Here is a 21,089-nt window from a genome sequence, read left to right on the forward strand (position 1 = left end):
CCTCCTCCTCCTCCTCCTCCTCCTCCTCCTCCTCACCCCCGTGGGGTTCGCTCTGCCGTGTGCCGGCGCTGTCCGCACGGAGATGGCGTTGAGCTGATCCTGAGGCGCTGCCTGAGAGCCCAGGAGGGCAGGGGAAGGCTCGGTGGAGCCCCGAGTGCTCCGAGAGAGTCCCGAGCCTTCACCCGCTCGCTGCTGCCGTGGCAGAAGCTTTGCTTTAATTTCCTTACGGCTTTAATTTCCTTACGGCTTTACTTCGGAACTCGCTGGTGGGGAGCGAGAACACGCCACAAACCTGAGGCAGTGTCTGTTCCTTGCTCAGCATGGTGGTTATCTCCTGTGTCGGCCGTGCACACAACGAGCACCTCAAGCACCCCAAGAGGCTGCAAAACGTTCATTAACCCCAGCGTGGCTGGAGAGAACCTGGGTGAAATAATGAGATCCGAGCAGGGCTCGAGTGGCTCGGGCGAGGTGTTGGATTCCTGCTCTGCCTGTGGGCAAGCTGTCCGCCCTCCTCTTGCCTTCTCCCTCCCCATGCTGAAGCACACCTAAAAGTTAACCTGAAAGTTGAATTGGGACCTTCTGCTTGATGGAAAAACTCTGTTCGCTTGGTGTTCCTCAGGAGAAACAGGCTCAGGGAAGACCACTCAGCTCCCTCAGTACCTCTACGAAGCAGGAATCGGCCGCCAAGGCGTCATCGCAGTGACGCAGCCTCGCAGAGTAGCAGCCATCTCCTTGGCCACCCGGGTCTCGGATGAGAAGAGGACAGAGCTGGGGAAGCTGGTGGGTGCCTTCCCAGGGGCCTTACAGGGCTGCTTTGGCACTGAGGTGCTGACGGGGCCGTGTCATGAATGGCACGGGTATGATAAAAATGTTAGAGACGCAGGGCTAGTAGTAGTCTTTGTTTTTGAATTTTAAAAAAATAGCTTTTTGCATGCTTCTGGTGCTCAGGGGAACCTGTATTTGGTTCCAGTACTTTACTTCTTGGTTATTATCCATGTTCGTCTATCTGAAAAAGTTCTGGTTGGTGAATAAAACAAATTGCATTCCCCTCCTAGGCCTTCTCTCCCATTGCTCCCTGTGCCAAAAGTCAAGGAGAGCAGAGTGCTGAATCCATGCAGATCTGTGAATCTGTGGGAGAGAAGAGGAGGAGGAGGACTTCCTCTAAATAAAAGCATTCCGAGAGCATGTAGTAGTTCCTAGCAGGGGGAGGAAAGAGAGAAAACGTGGAACATTTGTGATGGATGGGAAAAACTCACTGGGATGCGGTGTTGGGACCCTGCTTTGGTTGGAGGGTTAGATTTGCAAGACAAACTGCTCAGTCTGCGGACGCGCTGTAGGCTTTCTGACGTTCTCCCACAGTTCTGGCTTGGCTGACGCGTTGACGAGAACGCTTTGTGCTCCTCCTGTGAGGTACAACAGCAGTGAGAAACGTAAATCCCGTTGTGTTTATGCTTTTGTAACGGTTGCTTCCTTAGGTGGGCTACACGGTGCGCTTTGATGACCTGACGTCTGATGAGACGAGAATCAAGTTCTTAACGGACGGGATGCTGCTGCGCGAGGCCATCGGGGATCCTCTGCTGCGCAAGTACAGCGTTGTCATCCTGGACGAGGCCCACGAGAGGACGATCCATACTGATGTGCTCTTCGGAGTGGTGAAAGCCGCCCAAAAGAAACGAAAGGAATTGGGCAAACTGCCACTAAAAGTACGTTTGGCGGGGATGGGACGTGGACTCTGCGCTCTGACTAACTCCTGGGCTCTTCCAATGTGCTTGAAATTTCAGTCTTGAACATTTTCCTCTTCCCAAAACGTTCCTTTAAATCCGAACGGTTTAGAGTGGCCAACTTCTGATGCGTTCCTGAGAGTGCCCTGGACACGGGACCTTTTTGTCTGTTACCGCAGCTGCATGACACGCTTGTACTGGGACGGAGGTTGCACGTGTGTGTCGGGTCATGGTTTGGAGCAAGCAGATGCTGCTCATGTAACGAAGATGGGTGCGAGCACATGACGAAGCGTGTGAGTGCACGTTGGCTTTGGTGAGGAAGGCATATAGGGAGGTTTGCAGGGCCCCAGTACAATTTATTTCAAAAGACTGTTGTGCAACCTAGCTTTGGGGGTGCTCAGCTCTGTTTATTAAATGTCAGAAGAGAATTTTAACACGTCTCCATTAATTTTTTCATACCACCGTGTTACACTTGTGTCACACCAAAGCTGATGGCTTTAACAAGGAAAGATCTCTCTCTTCTGTCCCAAACTCTGTGTGCTTTTGCCATTCTGAGCCTATATCAGGAAGCTGGCTTTTGGTTTGTCCTCAGCTGGTAAGTGTTCCGCTGGGTCTGAGCGGCGGTGCTAACCCATTTTTGCTCTTACTGTAGGTGGTCGTCATGTCGGCTACGATGGATGTTGACCAGTTCTCCCAGTACTTCAACGGAGCTCCCGTCCTCTATTTAGAGGGCAGGCAACATCCCATTCAGGTCTTTTACACCAAACAGCCTCAGAGCGATTACCTCCAAGCAGCACTGGTGTCAGTCTTCCAGATCCACCAGGTACGATGCTCTCATCAAATTTGTGCCTCCCTGGGGCCATGGGGGCTCGCAGGTTGCTGTGCTGGAGGCACCGAGGTGTCCCTGAGAGGCTCGGGCTTGCTGCTGCTACGTCAGAGGTGTCCCTGAGGTGGGTGGGGGTCTTCTAGAACATCCCCGATCAGAGAGCAAATGTGGGAAAGGGAGAGAAGCACTCACATCAGTAGAAAACATGGCAAGTGGGTGTATAAATGCACAGGAAGATGTAACCTGTGGCTTTGTGTCAATTATAAAGAGCCTTGGGTTGCGGAGGGAACTTCAGGCAAAGTGGCATGAAGACAATTCTAATTTACTGGTAAAGTGCAACTGCAGGGCAGGTAGGAATGTGTTAAAATGACGGGTCATAGGCATTTTGGGACCGGATGTTTGAACCCGAAACTGCCAGGTAGTTAAATCACTTAGTTAACTGGTTATTACCTTGTGTCTGATGCTTTGAAGCTGGTCTTGGTAGGATTCTGGGACTTGTACATCAAGGCTGGAGTTGAAAGCAGACTGCTCTGCAAAGCTCTCTGATGTTAATTCCTGGCTAATACCTACGTGTTCCTCTCACCTGCGCTTTCTGACTTGCACCTGCTGGCCCTGTCCCTTGCATGTCCTGGACAGTTTAATGAGACGGATACGTGAATGTGAGTGATTGCTCCATCCCGTTAAGACTGAACCCTGCAAAATGCTGTTACCCTTCACCTCTGGTGAATCCTTTGGGATCTTAAGGCTGATGCACAGCTCACACAATTTGTCTTTCCTTTCTTCTGTACATGCTTCAGTGACCTGCCTTCTGGACATCTTGGAAGACTTGCTGTCAGTAAAACCTCAGTGCTCCCTCCTCCTCCGATCTACTGTAACTTCTCACTTGCTTTTTCCTCGGGCTCCAGGAAGCACCCTCTTCTCAGGACATCCTCGTGTTTCTGACTGGTCAGGAAGAGATCGAAGCGATGACCAAAACCTGTCGAGACATTTCCAAGCACCTCCCTGATGGCTGCCCGCAGATGATGGTGATGCCTCTTTATGCTTCTCTGCCCTACTCTCAACAGCTCCGAGTCTTCCAGGGCGCCCCCAAGGTGAGGCAATGATGGGTTATCAGGATGAGTTTGTTCGCTTGCGTGGTTGCGTACTTCAGGCTGAATGGTTCCAGTGTGACATAAGGCGATGCAGCTGGGGTGGTGGTAACGGAGGTGTACAGTAAGATGTCTGGGACCATGAGAAGAGGGAATGAATAGGGAGAGGAAAAAAAAGGGCAGAGGAATTGAAATTTGCCCCATTTCATACATCTCTACGTCCATATCTTAGAAAACAGCTGTGGCAGTTAATAGGCCAGCCAAATGCTAAGAAAGGTAAACACCTGGGCATATTTGGCAGGGCCATAAGAAGAGGAAATCTGTGGCCTTGGCCCTTTAATTTCCCATTCAGCATTCCCATTATTTTCCCATTCAGCAGATAAACAGGAATTCAGATTCTGTGCTTGGGTAACAAATTAAACCAAAATGGCTTAGACACATATAATAACTGTTCTCCTGTGTGGTGTATTTTGTTGCAAGACGTGTAGGTGCATGTTCTAAAATCTGACTAGGAACCTGAGGTTATCTTAATTTACAAGAGCTGGCATAGCAAACGCGGTGTGTGGTTGCCACGTGCTATAGCGATACGGAGGCTTGACCCATGCTGGCTGAAAATAGCGGAATCTCCCATGGCAGTTAACCAAAGATGGCTTTTGACTGGCTTTAGTTTGCTCTTTCTCGTAGGGCTGCCGCAAAGTGATCCTCTCCACCAACATTGCAGAGACCTCCATCACCATTCCGGGAATAAAATACGTTGTGGACACGGGCATGGTCAAAGCAAAGAAGTACAACCCTGGTGAGGAACAATGCAGAGACTGTTTGCAGTTCTGTAGAAGTTATTTGAGGTAACTTGTCCCACTGGCAGCTGGTTTAAAACACACTTTGCACTGTCTAAATTAACCTCCCAGGTTTTAGATGTGTGTTTTTTTGGAGTACCAGCCATGTGGGGGTAAAATCCTATCCAAAATGAGTCTTCTCCTCATAGACACAGTGCATGATAATTAGCTTTACTTCAGGGTGCTACATCAAGAAAAGGTTGAGCAGCAGTTGTATGGGAGACTCCTGGGATGTTTTATTGTTGATTCCACAAGGTTGTGTGTTTTCAAAGCCCTGTATTTATGCAAATGTTGACTGAAAAAATGCTTTTCCACACTTAGAAATTGGTCTGGAAGTGCTGGCAGTCCAGCGGGTGTCGAAGGCCCAGGCCTGGCAGCGAACAGGGAGAGCAGGGCGGGAGGACAGCGGGATCTGTTACCGGCTCTACACAGAGGACGAGTTTGAGAAGTTTGACAAAATGACAGTACCCGAGATACAGAGGTGAGATTGTGGTCATAAAATCATTGATATCAAAATTTGAGATGTCTGGCCAGGAAGTTGTTAATTTCAACCAAAGCTGGCAGTCTGATTACGCATCCCCGGCTTTCCAGTGAAGATAACACTGGGGGTGCCACTCCTGCAGGCTCCACCAGGAGTCATCTCCATGTTGTCAAATCAGGCCGTTAACAGCCTACCTGAGTCCATCTCAAGGCGGGTACTTGGTTTGATTAACGTAGAAATGACTATCTGGAGTCCGTCCTGCCTAAGGAATGCACACCTGGCTTTGTTAACGTTAGAACCATTTCCCTTGCTTCTTTCATTTGAAGCAGTATGTGAGCCTGGTCCTTGTAATCATCAGGAGAGAACACGGGGCAGAGGGGGAGATGCTGCCTGAGCAGGCTCTCACTACGATCATAGTTATAAAGCTTCTGTCTGACCTGTCCTGTATTGTACTTTGATATGACATGCTTGGAGTGCTGATGCTCCCTGACAAACAGAACCCTGCTACAGTCCCACTTCTTGCCACACCTCTTCTCTGTGCTGCTACAGATGGAGCTGTGTAAAAACTCAACAGCAAAACAGGGTCTAGGGGATGGCTGTTCAGGAAGTCAGGCTTCAGCAGCCAGAGTTGGAGTGGTCTCTGTCAAGCTGCAGCACAGACCTAACAGATCTGTTCTCTCTCTCTCTCTCTCTTTTTTTATTTTAACTTCACTGTTACCTGCCTATCAACTGAGATAATCTCAGTTGTTTTTTGCCCATGCAGGTGTAACCTGGCCAGCGTGATGCTTCAGCTCCTGGCTTTGAGAATTCCCAATGTACTCACCTTTGACTTCATGTCCAAACCATCTCCTGGTAAGTGCTTATAAAAGCAGCTTTGGAAAAAATGATTCACTAAGGAATTGCTTAAAAATAATGTCTTTGTGCCAGCCTGAGAAGATGGAGTGTGGAAGGCCAGGGCTGTGAAAAGGGAGATGCCTGTCTCTGTGCATCTGCTTCTGGTGGTCCCACGGTCTTGAGTCATTCGTTCATCACTTGTGCTCAGCCTCATCAGAGCACCATGGTTATGGCAAAGTTGGAGAGCCCAGCTCCAAACAGACAAGGAGCAGTTTTGGATCATAAAGAACTTGGCCTTGACTGCCAGGGAAAGCCAGAGAGAATCTCACAGGGCCTCTGCTCAAACTGCAGATGGCAGCTTTAGGTCTGCCTCTGTTCTTGCTACTTAGACAGGAAAAGGTGATGGTTCTATTGTATTGCTGTTTGGGGCGTTGGTTTCTCTAAATGGATAAACTGAAAGTGCTTGTCCCTCTGCTCAGGGAAAGGGGGGGTGATGGTAGCTGCTGATCCCTCTGGCTGGCACTGGCAGGGACGTGACCTCACAGCCCGAGCCTTCTTGTTCTGACAGATGCTATTCAAGCAGCAATCGAGCAGCTGGACCTGCTGGGGGCTGTGGAGCGAAAGGAAGATCAGCTTGTCCTAACTCCCGTGGGAAAGAAGATGGCTGCCTTCCCGCTGGAACCAAAGTTCTCAAAAGTAACACTGCAGAAGAACTAGCTCGCTTTTATCTCATGTACTTTTCCCAGTGCCATTAGCATTTCTCTTTCAAACCCCTAAAATGGGGTGTAGAATTTGGGGCGACTGCAGCTGTCCTGGTGTATTTGCAGTACGTTAATGAGCACCGCTTTCTTTAGAGCAGCTGTGCTGCTTTGTCTGTCATTTGCTGCTTACATAAAGGCGATTTTTAAAAGCTATTTTATTCCTTTGGCACCTCTGAAGCTGAAACAAGGTCAATTCTCCTGCAGTTTCCGGGGTTGCTGGTAGCACTGTTTGACAGTTTCATGAAGTGTCTGATACTGTAGTGGGTTTTAGTCACCATGTTTGTGCTGAATCTGAGCTGGCTGGTCTCAAAAAAGAGCATGACAATTTCTGTTAAGGGTGCTTGGCAGGCCCCAGAGAAGACTTACAGTTGTCCCTAGGTCCAAATGTTGATGAAATTGCCTTAAACAGTGCTTGGAAAAGTTCCTCAGCTGTCAGTGAGCAGAAAAGTCTGCCCATCTGGGGTGCGTTTGGTCAGCCAAAAGCCATTTTTCTTCTGTGGTTTGCAGACCATCCTCCTGGCCCCGAAGTTCCACTGCACAGAAGAGATTCTGACCATCATATCGCTGTTATCGGTGGACAGCGTCCTTTACAACCCCCCAGCACGGCGGGAGGAGGTGCAGTCCGTCAGGAAGAAATTCATCTCCAGTGAGGGGGATCATCTTACCCTGCTCAACGTGTACAGGGCCTTCAGAAACGTCAGTGGCAACAAGGTGGGGTGCTCTGAGGATCCGGGGCCGTCAGGGGTTGTGGTGAGGGGTTCTGTTGGCATGCAGCAGTGACACCTGCATCCTTCACAGCTGGTGCAGTACGCATCTTTCCAACGCACCTGCGAGAAGGGAGCTCTCACTCGTACTTTGGGTGATGGGAAAAAGCAGTTTGAGCACCTTCTTTCCCCAGAAGGCTGCAGCAGAACGGGTTATCAGAGTTCTGTGAGAGCAGTTCTGTAATCACAGAGCTGCATTTCTTCCTTGCCTGCTTAGAGCTGGAAACAGGAGGGAGTGGGAGAGCGCTGTGACTGATAAATACCTGAACGTACCCCAGTCGTTGCAAAAACACTGACTACATTTAAAACCAGCTGTTGATTTATACTGCTCTATAAACTTCTTAGTTTGATTTGTAGATCTGTAGGCTAGCACACCCCATTCTGTGCAATGTCTGTTACTCTTGGATAATTTGCTTTCACCACCTGTGGGATATCAAGTGCTGGTTTGCAGCACACGGTGACCTTGCAGAGCAGCTCTCAGCAGGAAGAGAACAGCAGACAGTCTCTTGGTGCTGCAGGAAGGAATGCAGACAAAGGGGGGTTAGTCAGGGGTGGAAATCTGACAAGGAAATGGGGTGGCAGCTTTTCTTTGAGAGATTCTTTTGGAGGGTTCTGACTTGCTTGGTGTCCAAGGACTGTTGTGCTTCTTGGGCGAAGAAACGTCTCCTTCTAACTCCTTGTGCTTCTGCTGCAGGAATGGTGCAAAGAGAACTTTGTCAACAGCAGGAACATGATGCTTGTGTCAGACGTCAGAGCGCAGCTCAGGGACATTTGTGTGAAGGTAACTTGTTGCCATACTGTGTTTGTTTCATCTGTTTGTATCTTTCTCTTGGTCCCCAAACTGATTTCTCTGTGCACCAAGTCCCAGAAGCAAGAAAATGTGGTTGTGTTCTCAGTTTCTCGTGAGCAGTCATGTAGAAGTCCTGACGGTGCAGCCGTGTCCCAAAATCTTGGAGCTGCAGGGCTCAGAGTGCCGAGGAGAGGTGAAGGGAGAAGCAGAGCTGTGGGAAGGCTTCTCAGAGGGTGGTTATTCCTCATGAACTTTGCTGCTGTAATATGGTTGGGCTATGCTGTATGTGCCGCTGAGTGACGTCGGCCGCTGCAGCCCCCACTGACTGGCTTCTTCATGGAGTCAGGCAGGCGGTGCAGCAGCAGCTTGCACGTCAGCACCGTTCCTGCCAGCCACACGGCATAAGGCACAGCGTGGGAGCTGCCGCTAGGTACTCACAGTCTGAATGTGAAGTGGGAGCTGCCATTTAGCACCCCTGTCCTGCTGCAGATGCTGGTTGGCCTGAAGCTCGCTCCTAGAGGCAGAGTCTCGATCTGTTTTGTGATTCACCTCTCTGCTATTAGTCTGGATTAGCTCAATGTCTACCTGGGCTGAATTCCCAACGGGCCTTTTATATTTCACACCCCAGCTGGATTTATGACACAATCTCACCTGATTTCAGGAGCCATTAGAACGGGGCTGTGTTTCCCCACGAGGGTGCCCGTACCCACTTGCTTACTCATCAGCACAAGCACTCTGCAAGAATAACTCCCAGCTGCAGTCCTTCTGGGCAAGCAGATTTGTACAAGATGCGAGAGCAAGGAGCACTTGACAGTGAACATTTCCTTGCACTGTAACTATGCAGACGGCAAAGGTCCCTGTGGCACACGATGCCATGGCCTCCAGCTCTCCTCCAAGCTGCTGAGGAGGGAGGGAGGACTTTTGGGATGGGTTGGATGGGCCCAGTAGCACTGGAGGATTAGGAGCACTCAGACCTTGCCAAGGCTGCTGTTTCTCTGCAAAGCATGGATGCCAGCCCAGACGGAGCAGCAGGCACAGCTTGTCCTCTCCACACAGTGCTTCTGGGCAGAAAGGGTTCTCTGAAAGCCTGCAGGTGAGGTTAGGGCAGCACTTCAGCTAGCTCTGTAGGATCTAGATCCCCTGTTTATGGCTTGAAGCCATCAGAAGGAATATCAGAAAGTGATGTGTGCTTCTGGGCTGAGCTGGAGCCCCGGCTTGCTGTCTGGCCCTTCTAGGTGTGATGTGGGGGGGTCTCTGAGCCCGGCTGCTCTGTAAGGTGTTACCAGCCACCTTGTCTCTCTCTCGCTGCTAACCAGCTCTCGATCCCAATGGAGTCCTCCCGCGGGGACACGGGGAACATCCGCCGCTGCCTGGCTCACAGCCTCTTCATGAACGCCGCCGAGCTGCAGCCGGACGGCACGTACAGCACTGTGGACTCTCACCAGCTGGTAGCCATCCACCCCTCCTCTGTGCTCTTCCACTGCAAGCCAGCCTGTGTGGTGTACAACGGGCTGCTTCACACCAACAAGTGCTACATGCGGGACCTGTGCGTGGTGGATGCAGACTGGCTGTACGATGCGGCGCCTGACTACTTCCGCAGGAGGCTCAGAACAGCCAAGAACTGAGCTGGGGGTCTGGGACCACCAGGTGCACCGTTTTTAGGCTCATCCTATAAGAGTGTTTCTTGTTTTGTAATGAATGTACAGGAACGGTAGAGCTTTGCCTTGCCAATCAGGTAAAAACCTTAGAGGAAACTGGCTTCTCCGTGAGAGCCAGACCTCACAAGTTTCCGTGGTTTAGAACAATCGTCCTTTTAACAGTTGATCTGTGAAAGGGGAATGCAGTGTGTACTCTGTGCGTGTGTGCATGCGTTTGATAAATCCCTACTGCGGGGAGCAGAAAGGGGAGCTGTTTTCAGACTCCTGTTTTTAACACTTACTGACATTTAACAGGTTGTATAAGAGGAAATGAAATCCTAAGAGCTCTTCTGAGCAGACGAGCTATTTTTTGATGATTGTGCTTGTATCTTTAGCAGGTTTTACTGTCAAAAAAAAAAAAAGAAAAATTTAAATGTCTACTTTTAAATCCCTACATACAGAGGGGGAAATGATGTTTTTTTCTTTTACTGTTTCTAGAAGGGAGGTGCTACTGTCTTACCTCATCCTTTCTGTCCGCACGTCATGTTCACCACCTATTTGGGATCGTGTGAAGGCCACTAATGGGGAGAGACCCCAGAGAGGTCTTCACTGTTTGTTTCTAAGCCTTGGAGGCTGCCAGTGTTTTCTTGGAGGGGCTGTCCAGCCACCTGTGTATTTGATGTCCTCTTCGTTCTCCTTTTTGCTCTTGGGGCATGTGATTCCTCAGCAAATGCTTCTGTCTTGACTCACTCTTGTCCATTCACTTCTAGCTTTGGAGTTGGCATCCCATCCACAGTAGCTAATCAGGCCAACTTGAGGCAAATTCAGCAAAACAAGAATGAAAATGTAGTTTAGAGACTGGACTTCATTATTAAAAGCCCTTGATTCAGCAAACATTCCTGTCTTCTGCTCTGGCTCCAGTGCTTCTTCCCCCTTCCACCTTCTCCAACCCAACCCTCCACCTCCATTAGAAGTTTGGAGCTTGACATTGTCAACGACCATAGATCTGCCATTAGTACTTCTAATTTGTATTTTCTTCCATATCCTTTTGGCATCTACCTATTTTTTCAGTTGGAGAAAACTGACACTATGAAACTTAATCTTAAATCCTAAAATTCAGAAACTAGAATCACTCCAACAGGAAAATTTGTTCTTTAATCTGAAGGAAAGTGTTTATGTTCTGTTCTCACTGTGTGCTGTTGTGGGATAAAAAGTAAGTTGTTTTTAAAGGATATACTTGTAGAATAACCTCTCCGGGAGAGGCAACTTACAGTTTCAACAGAGTCTGTTGATATAGTTTGTTAATTTATACAGATTTTTGGATGAGTTGAACTGAAGAAGATCGGGTGTCAGAAGGGATGGGGGAGGGAACTGTTCTGTACATGCAGTGTCGTTTTGTACTATAGGGGGATTAGTTCATGCAGGCTATGATAGGATTTTCTTCTGACCAAAGTGGTGTTTGTTACCCTTCGAATATCAAATATAAAAGTTCATTACATATTAATGGGGCTGCTCAGGGATGCAGTCATATTGGCTATTAGCAAGCCCTTGTCAGTATTTTTCTGCTGGCTTTGCTTGTGACCTGTGGGGACAAGCTGCATTTTGCATGTCACAGTATGTCCTGGTTACATGCATCGCGGTCACACAGTCCTTGTGATATGCCTTCTCTTTGGTCTCCCAGTATTGACCTACCTTGGTTGTCTCTTTAAAAGCCGGGACAAATACCTCTTTTTAGAACTGGAATTTCAGTTGTGCTGATCTTCAAATTGCTGTCTCCCAAAGTGGTAGTTAATTAAATAGGTACCCGGCGTACCTGGAGTGTCTTGGCTCAGCCTGCTCCTGGAGAAGGTGATGCTGAATGTACGCAGGGGTCCGGTGGGAACGGTGGTATTGTTCTTTGGTACTTTTTTTAAAAAAAAAAGACTGGGGCACAGACAACACTTGTCACTTTTGTATGTGTGACACTTTGGGGTCGGTATTTCAGGAGTAAGCTGTTACTTCAGGTGTAACTCACACAAACTGCAGGGAATTATCAAACCACTCTGTGTATCTATTCTATGGTTTTGCAGACTGCATCTCTATGGAAAAATTGAGTAAAAGCACATTTTGTTTGGACAGTCTTAATTAAACAGTCTGAGGGAGGCGATGGGAATTGATTTAGAAGTAACTGATTTGTATATTTTTCCCTTAATAAAGAGTGATGGCAAAAATCCAAGGCCCAGGGGCTGTTTTGTGAGGCGGGAAGAAGGTGTTTGGCCAGAAGAGGCAGGACAGGCTGCTGCCATACCTGTTCCTGTGGGTTTGCCTTGGCTCTAAGCAGCCTGGGGTGGTGATGCCGGGCAGCGTGAAGCCGGAGGTGTGAAGTTAGCATGGGGCCGTGAGCCTGAGCCTCGCCTGCAGCCTCGTGCTGGGGCTCTGCCTCACCAGAGGGCAAGTGGGCCAGCTGCCAAAGGGGTGCGGGGCCTTGGCCGAGCCTCCCTAAGGCAAACGATGGTGTTCTGAGTAAACAGGTGAGGGGTTGCCCAAAAGCTGGCACTTTTACCACAGAGAGGGGCAGTGCAGAGGTGCTTCAGCGTGTGGTAGCTGTGTGCGCCTCACACCGCTGGGCACTGCGCCAGCCTGCCCCCTCCTTGCTTCTAAGCAGTGGCACACCCTTGCTATGACATTTTTTTTTTGTTTAGTTTGTTTCTGTGGTACTTTTTAATTTTTTCCTTCTCTCTGCCGCTCTCCCGAGGGTGGGCCTCTAACCCAACCCGTATGAGCCCTTCTCTGGGTTCCGCTATGGGAGTGTGGGTATGAGGTGTTGTGCCAGCCTGCCCCGTCCTTGCTTCCCAGCGACAGCAGCAGCGCCCTACCCTCACTATGGTGTTTATTTATTTGGTTTTGGTTTGTTCATTCGTTTCTGTGGTGTTTTCGTGGTATTTTTAATTTTTTCCCTCCTCCCGCCCGATCCGCCGGGGGCGGTCTCGAACCCTGCTCCCCGCTTCCAGTTCCGGCGCGCTCGGGCCGAGCCGTTCCGGGGCCGCCTCCTTCCCTCCCTCCCTCCCTCGCTCCCCGCCATGCTGCTCGCACGGGCCCTGCGCGCCGCCGCCGCCGCCATCCCCGCTCCTCGCCCGCTGCTGCCGCCGCCGCCCCGCCGCCGCCTCGTGTCCGCCCTCCAGCCCCGAGCCCCCGCGCTGCCGGCCTCGGCTCCGGCTCCGGCCCGCTCCTTCTGGCAGCTGGGGGGCGGCGGGGGCCGGGCCGCGCTGCTCCGCCCGCGGCGGGGCTCGGCCGGCGGCGTCTCCTGCGGCTGCGGCGGCCTCCACACGGAGGGTGAGGGGGGAAAGGGACCGGGGGGGCACCGGGGGGGAGGCGCGGACACGTGCCCGGGCTGCACGTGGAGGGGGGGGGGGGTCCCGGGGCTGTCCCCTGCCGGTGACATTCTCCCCCCGTCCCGTTGGCAGGGGACAAAGCCTTCGCGCAGTTCCTGGCGGATGAGATCAAGGAGGAGAAGAAGATCCAGAAGCACAAGGCGCTGCCCAAGGTGTCCGGGGGCTGGGAGCTGGAGGTGCACGGCACGGAGGCCAAGCTGCTCCGGAAGGTGGCCGGCGAGAGGTGAGCGCCGCGGCCTTCCCCCGTCCTCCCCCAGCCGTTCCTCCTGCCCTAAAACCAGCAAATTCGGTCTAATAAAACCTGAAAAATGCTCACAGGAGCAATCAGGGTGTGTCTCTCTGTAGTACAGCCTTGTTCAGGGCATGCGGATTCATCAGCACTAATTCTGTCCCCGAGGCAAACATTTTAAGTAAGAGAAACGCAATCGGTGTTTGTGTGTGTGTTTAAAGTCCTTGCTGCTGTTTCTTTTGAAGGATAACGGTTACGTTCAACATCAACAACAGCATTCCACCTTCCGTGGATGAAGAAACGCCAGAAGATCAGAAAGCCGATGAGCAGGAGGTACAGTTAGTCTCGCTGGGAGTTTTCGTGGTGTGTACAAGCACAGGGGGAGGGCGAAACACGAGGCTAGGACAGAAGGAAAGGCAGAATGCTAGGAACCTTTCCCCCCCACACACACTTTTTATTTGGGAGTGTCCAGTTGCAAAATGCAGACTTTTTTTCAGTGGCCCTTGCACGGTGGCGTTGGGCAGAAGGATCTCAGTCTGGTTTAATGAGACTTTTAGTCAAAGTACTGCTAAAAACTGTAAAGGAGTGGTGGAATCTGAGGCTGGTGGCTTGATCTGTAGTGACCAGTGCTGAGCGAGCACCGTGACCGGTGACTTCTCCCGCTGTGACCAGACGCAGAGAAAGAGCTGAGAGACCTCGGGGAGGGGAGGCCGTGCTGGTCCAGTCAGAGGCTGGGGAAGGAGGCTGAAGGGTACGTCAGGAAGAGGGCGATGCGATGCACAGCAGCGCTGGGCTGGGCTGGGCTGCAGTCACTTGGGCTCATGTTCAGACTCCGGTGCTGATGCAACTTTTCTCTTATTTAGCCTGATATCACATCAACTCCAAACTTTGTTGTGGAAGTAGTTAAAGATGATACAAAACAGACCCTTGTTCTCGACTGCCATTATCCCGAAGACGAGGTGAGTATCGAGCTGGTCCTGTCAGCTGTAGCCAGCTTTGGCTCGTGGCTCGCTGCACGGGCATTTCCTGCTTTTACTGCAGTGTAATTAATTTTGCCACTGTTGGGTCTAACTGCTGGTTATAGTCTCTTGGTTTCCTGAATCTGCAGAAAACACAGTCTCCTTTTACCTATTTTTTAACTCAGAGGCTTTATTTTGGAAGGATAAACTCTGGGGAGATGTTCTGCTGCATTCCTTATGTCCTGACCTGGCTTTCTGATCAGCTGCTTGTAGGCCAGCTTATCGAGTGAAATTAGAGAAGGAGGCATGGCTTTAACGGAGTGACACATTGGACTGTTCTTGTTGACCCCTCTCAGATGAGATAGATTTAATACAGCGCAGCAGTAACGTGCAAATCTTACTGGTACGAGGCATCATCTTTAAATAAGAGAGGGAGGAAGGGAGAAAATTGAATTGAGAACTTGGCTTCAGACTGATCTCTGGTTTATTTTGCAAACCTTAACAGATCTCTAGTGTAAGCAGCATTAGCTGACAAAGGCTAGACAAACTTCTGAAGACAGATTTAGAACGATGCAGAAGAGACTTGTACATCTCTGTATAGGCAGGGCTGCTGGTTTTCCTCAGGTCTCTCTGGCAGCAGGAGCTGGCAGGCTGGCCTCCTGTGGGATTTCCTCTGTTCTCGGGCACGTGTGTGCTCGTCTTCAGGCACGCGCTGAGGGGAGAGGAGCGGCATCAGTACCGGTCCTGAGGTTTTGCCTGCAGTGTAGTATTTCTAGGCTTCAGGATGAAGCAGCTGATGGTGCCCTGTAATTAGAGGTAATGAATGTCTTGCATCTCATTTCCTGTTTCAGGTTGGGCATGAGGGAGAGGAGGAAAGCGACATCTTCACAATCAGGGAGGTCAGTTTTCAGCCCACTGGAGAAGCAGATTGGAAGGACACCAATTACACCCTCAATACAGATTCCCTTGACTGGGTAAGTGCTGCTGACATGGCCGTAGGCTGCAGGGGGCTCTCCAGCTGCTCTTGTCTGGCTCCCCTTTTGTTCCTGATTTACAAATGGGTCCTGGCCTGGATGTGTCACCCTGGAGATTCCCCTGCTCTCTCCCATCTTGCCACAAGGCAGTAGTTCTGCTGTAAGTTGAGGATTATTATGTGGTTATGTGGTCCCAGCAGTCACGCAGTGCTGGGACTGATAAGCTGAAGCTAATTCTCTGCCAGGTTTTGAGCTGATCATTTCCTAGCAGCTGTAACACATTTTAGAGGTGCTTTGACACTTGGTCAAATCTGCTTTCACCTGTGACTTTAACAGTGTTGCTTACAGATACCAGGTGTAGATGTCTTTGTTTTCTAGGTTATCCACGTATGATTTCGTAGTAGTGACACTAGTGACTAACGTCCAGCTGTCTGGCATCTGCTTATGTTTGTAATGCCTGGCTTCCAGGTGTTAAAGCTGAGTTGGAGGCCATGTATCATGATGAAAGCTTTACTCCTCTGGTGCATCTCTTTGGGAGGCATTTGTATTCAAATTGGTCGGTGTGCTCTAGAATATTCCCCTCTGCTTTTTTCCCAGTACTACCCTTTCCAGATACTGCTAGAACAATTTACCCCCAAGGCCATCACATTATAGAGGGGAGAGGCAGAACTCGGTACGCGTTGCCTTTATCTCCTGGCCCTACAGGCCATTTATCAACTCCAGGGCGCAGCCTGTGCGTGCTGCTGGGTTTGGGTTTATACGCCCAAGTTTCGATGACCTGTTCCTTGTCCCCTTTCCTCCAGGCCCCTCACCCTGCTGAGGAGGGGATGGGGAGGTGGCCGAGGTCTCCTGAGGGAGGCAGCATGGTCATCCTGTGAGAGACACCAACTGCCACGGGACATCCCAAAAGCAACCCGTACCCAGTGCTCTGCTAAGGATGTTTTCTGCCAATCTCTTGCAGGCTCTGTACGATCACCTAATGGATTTCCTGGCTGATCGAGGAGTGGACAACACGTTTGCCGATGAGTTAATTGAGCTCAGCACTGCACTGGAGCACCAGGAGTACATTAAATTCCTGGAAGACCTTAAAAGCTTTGTCAAATGTCAGTAAGTTAGGCTAGGAAACTAATCTTCAGCTGTGGGCATTACATGGCAGTGCTCAGCCAGCTGTAATACCCAAATGTATCTTCACGACAGCTGTGGGGAGTAAGTACCTTTGAGTTTGGAAGTGCGCATCATGGGAGAGTGAGGAGTCTCACTTGTATTTTGGGTTTTGTATTTATGTTGCTGCCCAGATCAAGTTCTCAAACATTACTGTGTGGAATTGCCTCACCCTGCCTGGTGGTTTTCATACAATTCAGAAGGAATGTGAAGAATAAAGTCTGTTCAACGAGTCACTGAAAACTGGTGGTCTTTCTCCATGCTGACCAGAGTAGCCATAACAATGTTTGTGTGTCCAGGATGGTGACGGTGTTAGTAAAGCCTCCTGCAGAGCTGGTTCTGCAGGGATGGTGTGTGCTGTCCCAGTTTTCTCCAGGGAGAGCTATTCCAGCACCTTCAGACACACAGGGTGCCCTTCTGTCAGCATAGTTGTTGACTGTAGGAGGAATTTTGCTGGCCAAGCTGTGCTAATTATGTTTGCAAATCTCATTTGTGGCAGGTTGTGGTAGTAGGGTATGACTGAAGTCTTGGCTGCCTGCGCTGTAGAGCAGAATTCAGGCTCTCAAACAGACTTTGAGTTGTTTCAAATAGGAACGTGATGCAGTAACCTACTACATTAGTATTAATACATCTGCTTCAGAAAAATACCACAGGGAGGCTGGAACACTTCAGTTCCGGAAGAATGATTCAAATTCTGTGGCTGCTGATGGCAAAAGCATAGCTGCAGGGCAGCAGCTGTGGCCTCCTGCTCAAACTGGTGTCTCCAGTTGTTGCCTCAAGGTCACAGTAAGTCCTGCTGGCAGAGCAGAACTGCAGAAGGTGCTCTGCCATGTTTGGGAACTGCACGCAAGCTGGCAGCTGCTTCTAATTAAGCTTGAGCGCATCCATGAACAGAACTCTGAGACTGTCCAAACACCTCCTGTCACCTGGCTTGTACGTCTCCATGGGTTGTTTCTTGTTACTTCTGACCAGGATTACCTTTTAGTCTGGAATTGTGTAACCGGGCTGGTAAGGCTCAGCAGAGTTGTGCAGGAGGCTCGGGAGGGAGGGCAGGGTTATGCTGCTTCACTGCTGCCTCAGCTTAACCTAACTGTGGCTGAACAAGAAACAGGCTTCTGGTAGCTGTTCATAAAGGCAGGGGCAGTACCTGACTGGGCACCTTGGATGTAGGAGCAGGGTTCTGTCCAGCTTGTGATTGCGGGAGGTGATTCTGCCCCCCCTGCACCACTCCTGTGAGACCCCCCAGCAGGAGCACTGCTGCTGGAGCAAGGCTGGAGGAGGGCACAAGGCTGGTCAGAGGTCTCCTATGGAGAGGGGCTGAAAGCTGGAGTTGGTCAGCCTGGAGAAGGGAAGGCTTCAAGACCTAAAGGGAAGGCTTCAAGACCCTAGGAGCAGCCTTCGAGGCTCTAAAGGGGGCTACAGGTTCTTCATCAGGAAGCCTTTAAACTGAAAGAGGGCAAGATTTAAAGTTCTTTCCTGTGAGGGTGGTGGGGCTGTGAACAACCTGGTCTAGGGGAAGGTGTCCCTGCCTGTGGCAGAGGGCTAGAACTAAACATCCCTTCCAGCCCTGACTAAAGCCTTGGAAATAAGCCATCCCCCCTCACCCACCAGCCAGACGTGGTTACACTATTTTGACAGTTTTCACCTCACAATAAGTGTATCCAAATTATGTATGTAGATTAGAAAACGTGTATTTGTTACTTAATTATAATTATGTTCAAATGTATGTCATACACAAAGTTTTCACCTCTTTGCAACCCCCTTGTCTTAGGGAAACTTTGACTAAAACAAAACTGAGTTTCCGTACATTGCAAAGGACAAGGCAAAGTGGGAGCCTAGCAGGAACAAGGGGCAGTCAGATCCACCCATGGAGGAAAGGAGTTTTAAGTTCACAGACATTTAGTGTGAAATTGCACATTTTACAGAAGCTGTTCCAGTGGGATATTTTAATAGTCCTGGGTGAAGTACACAAGTGGTTAAGCCTGCAGGCTTAAACCTGTTCTCTACAACAGAAGGAACAGCACCAATGCTGTCATTGACCAAAAAACAAAGTTAAATGCAAGCTGATCACTGATACATTGTTAAAAACAAGAAGCCTCAAAATAAGTTAAAGTATATTTATTATAAAACATGTGCTGTGCCACCAAAAGTGCAGGTTAAGGCAGTAGTGCTGCCTTGCTAAGTATTTTGACACAGCACATACAAGTGTATACATTAAGAGTTAGCAGCAGCTCTGAGTGGGTTTTTAATCTTGAAGTCCTTCCAGTGAAAAAGCAGCAGCTGAAACAGCCTACAGGAGAACTGTCCAGGAGTCACAGACCTTTACAAAAGGTAAGGTTAAGTTGAACAGACAAGCTATGGTAATGTACAAAGCCAGTTATTAATGTTCAAAACTGTTTGAACTGCTCTGCTCCTAGCCCTGTGCCCCCCATGCAGGTACACACAGTGTGCACAAGTGGGCTCACACAGGGATTCAACTTAAGCAGCAGAGCTGTAAGAACTTGTGATCTTGAGCTAGAGGGAGCCTTGAAAGATTCCCTGATTCAGCAGGGAAGGTAAGCTGTGATAGTCAGCTGTTTCTTTTACAGTTATTGGTGGTCAGACGTAAAACCACTTCCAAGAAAGTCTGGGGGAGGGGGGCGTACAGCAACACAACCCCCTGGGATCAATGGACTTGTGGCCATCCATGTAATCATGGAACAGATCCAGGCAGAAAGACTTTTCAAGAACCTGATGCTTGACTCACCGGACAGGTCATGAGGAGACTCGTTTCCTCCTCCATCCCACCGGTAACTGTGAACTCCGGGTTGTGAAAGCACCTGTGGCTGTGTTCCGTTAAAGTGTTTTCTAGAAGTGCCCGAAGCTTCTGTTCTGTCATACCCTTAAAAAAAATGGATTAAGAAGAAATTTTACACATAAGTTCTTGTCTGTAGCTTACTTAAAGCTGCCTCTTCGCAGCAGACTTAGGGCATCACTCAAAGCACAGCTTACCTGTGTAAGGATGTACAAACCACACGGGCAGAAAACTGAGTGACAACTCACAGTCAGCATATTCCTGGAAAGAGTGTACAGTGAGCACCTGAACAGGCAGAACATTGCTCATTTTTCTGTTTCATTGAAATTCACACCAACAGCAGCCTGTTTGCCTACTGCTTTTGCCTGTTTCTAAGCACAAACTGCTGTAGGAGAGTGGCAAACTTTGTTCCAGTGCCGAGGGCTTTCTTACTTTCTGCACACGGGGCAGATGATCTTGTTGCTGGCATCCAAGCCATCAAGCATTGCATTGAGACATTCTTCATCAAACTGCAGGCTTCGCTCGTACTCTTCTATAACCAGTTGTTCTGCAAGAGATGTGCGTGTATGTATCGTCAGGTGTCTGTTACGAACTCTAGACAGCAGTGAGGCACACATGTAGCTGCTGGCTGTTCTGAACTTCTCTTTATTTGAAAGAGATTTCTATGCTTGAGAAAGCTGTTGCTGTTAACTTGTTTTTTCCTATGGTTCATCCTTTATCTGATCTTAACTGGGTGACTGTAACACTTTCCAGCCAACAACTCAGAAATATTCTGAGTTTATTTATGCTGATACCTACAGTTCCCAACCACCACAGTGCCATCTCTGCTAGCCTCTTGGTAGTTCCTCACAGTCCTCAAAATCCTGTGTAATCTTAGAACTCTCCAACAGGGTCTCAGTGCATTAGAGAGGCTACAGAGACTTCTAAGGAAGCTCTTCCTCTCTGTCACGTGGTCTATGAGAACTGAGAAATGCAGTCTCAGGAACTAGTAGAAAGGAGTTGTGCAATTCAAACAGGAGCCAGAAAACGTGCTGAGAAGTTACCTTGCAAGATCAACTCCTGTTGGATTTCATCCAGAACAGCTAGCTCGTGGGGGTCCTCTAGCATCTGAAAGGCACACCAGCCAGCAGTTGTCCCATAGTGGCTACGTTCTTCCACCTGTTATGGTAACGCACATCCATTCTGCTCAGTTTTCTGGTTGATAAGCCTCTATGCGCACAGACGTGCACCGGGAAAAGCCAGACACGCCACAATCCCCCCCCAGCGGACCTGGAGCAGCCCACCTAGCTCAGCACCCTGCGGGTGGCGGCTCCAGCCCCACCGGGGCAAGGTCGAGAGATGCCAGAGGAGGCCGGGGGGGATCCCGAGAGGGGCCCCAAGCACTGACCTGCACCGTGTCGCCTCGCCGCGCTGCCTGCAGGCTGCGCCACTCCAGCTCCATCACCTCCGGCACCAGCAGCGCGCCCGGCCCCGTGCCGCCCCCATCCCCGGTCCCGGCCCGGCGGTACCGCTCTAGCAGCTTGGCGCGGCCGCTCCTCAGCCTCTCGGCACAGCGCTGCGGGGGGAGCGGAGCACAGGGGGCGCGTCAGGCAGCGCCTGAGGGACCCAGGAGGAAAGGAAAGGGACGCGGGGTGCCCGTGGCGCTCACCCACCCGGCGGTACGTCTCCTTCCACGGCGGCGCGGCCAGGCCCGGCGCCTTGTACAGCGCGCGGTGCCCGCGCAGCGGCTCCTCCATCGCCGCCCGCCGCCCGCCTCGCTCTGCCCGCCGCCGCGCGGCACGCCGGGACTTGTAGTCCGGAGCGGCGGTGCGCGCTGACGTCGCCAGGCGCGGCGGCGGCGCCGATTGGCTGCGGGGCGGGGGC

General features: G+C 50.4%; 3 protein-coding genes across 3 annotated transcripts; 2 read left to right on the forward strand and 1 right to left on the reverse strand.

The window, feature by feature from the left end:
- Positions 1 to 519: 519 nt before the first annotated feature.
- On the forward strand, positions 520 to 11,948 carry DHX33 (DEAH-box helicase 33). Its single transcript, XM_035343272.1, has 11 exons — positions 520 to 780; positions 1,476 to 1,703; positions 2,374 to 2,544; positions 3,453 to 3,638; positions 4,320 to 4,431; positions 4,793 to 4,952; positions 5,716 to 5,804; positions 6,355 to 6,482; positions 7,055 to 7,258; positions 8,006 to 8,092; positions 9,418 to 11,948. Exons 2-11 carry the CDS (start codon positions 1,545 to 1,547, stop codon positions 9,724 to 9,726), a joined length of 1,605 nt encoding a protein of 534 aa, XP_035199163.1. The 5' UTR covers positions 520 to 780; positions 1,476 to 1,544; the 3' UTR covers positions 9,727 to 11,948.
- Positions 11,949 to 12,782: 834 nt separating this feature from the next.
- Positions 12,783 to 16,675, forward strand: C1QBP (complement C1q binding protein). Its single transcript, XM_035343293.1, has 6 exons — positions 12,783 to 13,050; positions 13,182 to 13,332; positions 13,584 to 13,671; positions 14,202 to 14,297; positions 15,149 to 15,271; positions 16,233 to 16,675. Exons 1-6 carry the CDS (start codon positions 12,798 to 12,800, stop codon positions 16,380 to 16,382), a joined length of 861 nt encoding a protein of 286 aa, XP_035199184.1. The 5' UTR covers positions 12,783 to 12,797; the 3' UTR covers positions 16,383 to 16,675.
- A 1,840-nt stretch (positions 16,676 to 18,515) lies between these two features.
- RPAIN (RPA interacting protein) lies at positions 18,516 to 21,024 on the reverse strand. The gene is made up of 7 exons (XM_035343391.1): positions 20,879 to 21,024; positions 20,614 to 20,781; positions 20,270 to 20,333; positions 19,659 to 19,773; positions 19,424 to 19,487; positions 19,179 to 19,313; positions 18,516 to 18,752 (listed from the first exon to the last, which is right to left on the reverse strand). The coding sequence occupies exons 1-7, from the start codon at positions 20,960 to 20,962 to the stop codon at positions 18,723 to 18,725; spliced, it is 660 nt and encodes a 219-aa protein (XP_035199282.1). The 5' UTR covers positions 20,963 to 21,024; the 3' UTR covers positions 18,516 to 18,722.
- Positions 21,025 to 21,089: the final 65 nt, after the last annotated feature.

Source organism: Oxyura jamaicensis, chromosome 19 (genome assembly GCF_011077185.1).
Source record: "Oxyura jamaicensis isolate SHBP4307 breed ruddy duck chromosome 19, BPBGC_Ojam_1.0, whole genome shotgun sequence".
NCBI lineage: Eukaryota > Metazoa > Chordata > Aves > Anseriformes > Anatidae > Oxyura > Oxyura jamaicensis.

Bases quoted from the DNA above. Each gene is read 5' to 3' on its own strand.
- DHX33 (XM_035343272.1), top strand. From the start codon at position 1,545: ATGCTGCTGCGCGAGGCCATCGGGGATCCTCTGCTGCGCAAGTACAGC. The intron at 2,545-3,452 runs GTACGATGCTCT...CTCGGGCTCCAG, and splicing joins CAGTCTTCCAGATCCACCAG to GAAGCACCCTCTTCTCAGGA. The intron at 6,483-7,054 runs GTAACACTGCAG...TGTGGTTTGCAG, and splicing joins TGGAACCAAAGTTCTCAAAA to ACCATCCTCCTGGCCCCGAA.
- C1QBP (XM_035343293.1), top strand. From the start codon at position 12,798: ATGCTGCTCGCACGGGCCCTGCGCGCCGCCGCCGCCGCCATCCCCGCT. The intron at 14,298-15,148 runs GTGAGTATCGAG...TTCCTGTTTCAG, and splicing joins GCCATTATCCCGAAGACGAG to GTTGGGCATGAGGGAGAGGA. The intron at 15,272-16,232 runs GTAAGTGCTGCT...AATCTCTTGCAG, and splicing joins ATACAGATTCCCTTGACTGG to GCTCTGTACGATCACCTAAT.
- RPAIN (XM_035343391.1), bottom strand. From the start codon at position 20,962: ATGGAGGAGCCGCTGCGCGGGCACCGCGCGCTGTACAAGGCGCCGGGC. The intron at 20,782-20,878 runs GTGGGTGAGCGC...CTCCCCCCGCAG, and splicing joins GGAAGGAGACGTACCGCCGG to CGCTGTGCCGAGAGGCTGAG. The intron at 19,488-19,658 runs GTAAGAAAGCCC...CACTCTTTCCAG, and splicing joins ATCTGCCCCGTGTGCAGAAA to GAATATGCTGACTGTGAGTT.